The sequence below is a fragment of the Condylura cristata genome, unplaced genomic scaffold (assembly GCF_000260355.1).
Source record: "Condylura cristata isolate star-nosed mole 26May11 unplaced genomic scaffold, ConCri1.0 scaffold00024, whole genome shotgun sequence".
Taxonomy (NCBI): domain Eukaryota; kingdom Metazoa; phylum Chordata; class Mammalia; order Eulipotyphla; family Talpidae; genus Condylura; species Condylura cristata.
In genome coordinates, this window is record NW_004567125.1 from 22,898,292 (window position 1) to 22,899,334 (window position 1,043).

At 38.6% G+C, this 1,043-nt stretch overlaps 1 protein-coding gene across 1 annotated transcript in view; it reads left to right on the plus strand.

Annotated features, from left to right (window-relative positions):
* The window catches only part of TOR1AIP1 (torsin A interacting protein 1), a 39,112-nt gene that overhangs the window by 21,025 nt on the left and 17,044 nt on the right, over positions 1–1,043 (plus strand). Inside the window, 1 exon segment of the mRNA XM_012728918.1 lies at positions 807–860. Coding sequence (XP_012584372.1) covers positions 807–860 — 54 coding nt within the window.

A 1,043-nucleotide genomic window follows, 5' to 3' on the forward strand; every position in this document is an offset into this window, starting at 1 on the left:
TTTTTTTGGTAAATAGTAGTAGACGCTCAAAAATATCTTCCCTCCACACCTATATGTGTCAAATAGTTCTGTTTCCAGAATAGCAGTTGGATCACTTTTAAACAGATTTGCTATAATTTCATTTTTATGTGAGAAAAGGTTTTAGAAAGAATAGATTAAAACATATAACATATTGGGCCTCCCTGGTGGCGCAGTGGGTTAAAGCACAGCACTAAGAAGCTTAAGCCACTTCCGCCTGAGTTCTATTCCCGCCTGCCCTGGAGGAGATCCACATGGCGGGGCAGACCTCTCCTGACCCGCCCGCTGCTCCCCTCAGCAGTGTACTTCTTCGATCTGCCTGTTCTGCTCCCCACTCTGTCTGGTGAATCCTCTCACCCTCCGCATGTCTGGCCTGTACCCCAGTTCTGTATGAATAAAGAAATCTTTTAAATAAATAAATAAATAGATAACATATTGACTACTTGCAAGGAAAATGAGTATTAGGCAAAAATGAATGTTAATTATTCAAAAAGATCCATTATGATAAACTTCTAAAATTGTCCACAACTCAGAGCTTTCATTGTCTCCCTTACCTCATGCCATGTTCTATATGAAATTTTTTTTTTTCTTCATCAAGTAGTTAGGGAAAAGACTTAACTTTTAAATATAACAAGAAACTTTTGAAAAATTGTACACCCAAGTATTGAATTCCCTGAGGTTTATCTGTATATTTTTTGTTCTATTGATTAGCATTTTTCTATTATAGAACTTGCATTTTAAAAGTTAATATGCATTATGGTGTACTGTATTTCTTTTTTGTTTTTTAGATCAAACCTCCAGATCATCAGGTCAATATCCAAAATTTTGGCAGTCGTCACAAAGTAAGTAGTAAAGTATGTTTTACACTCTTAAAAAGTTGTCTATGGGCCCTCCCTGGTTAAAGTACAGCACTAAGAATCTTAAGCCACTTCTGCATGAGTTCGATCCCCACCTGCCTGGGAGGTGACCACATGGTGTGGCAGACCTCTCCTGACCCTCCCGCTGCTCCCCTCAGCAGTGTTCTT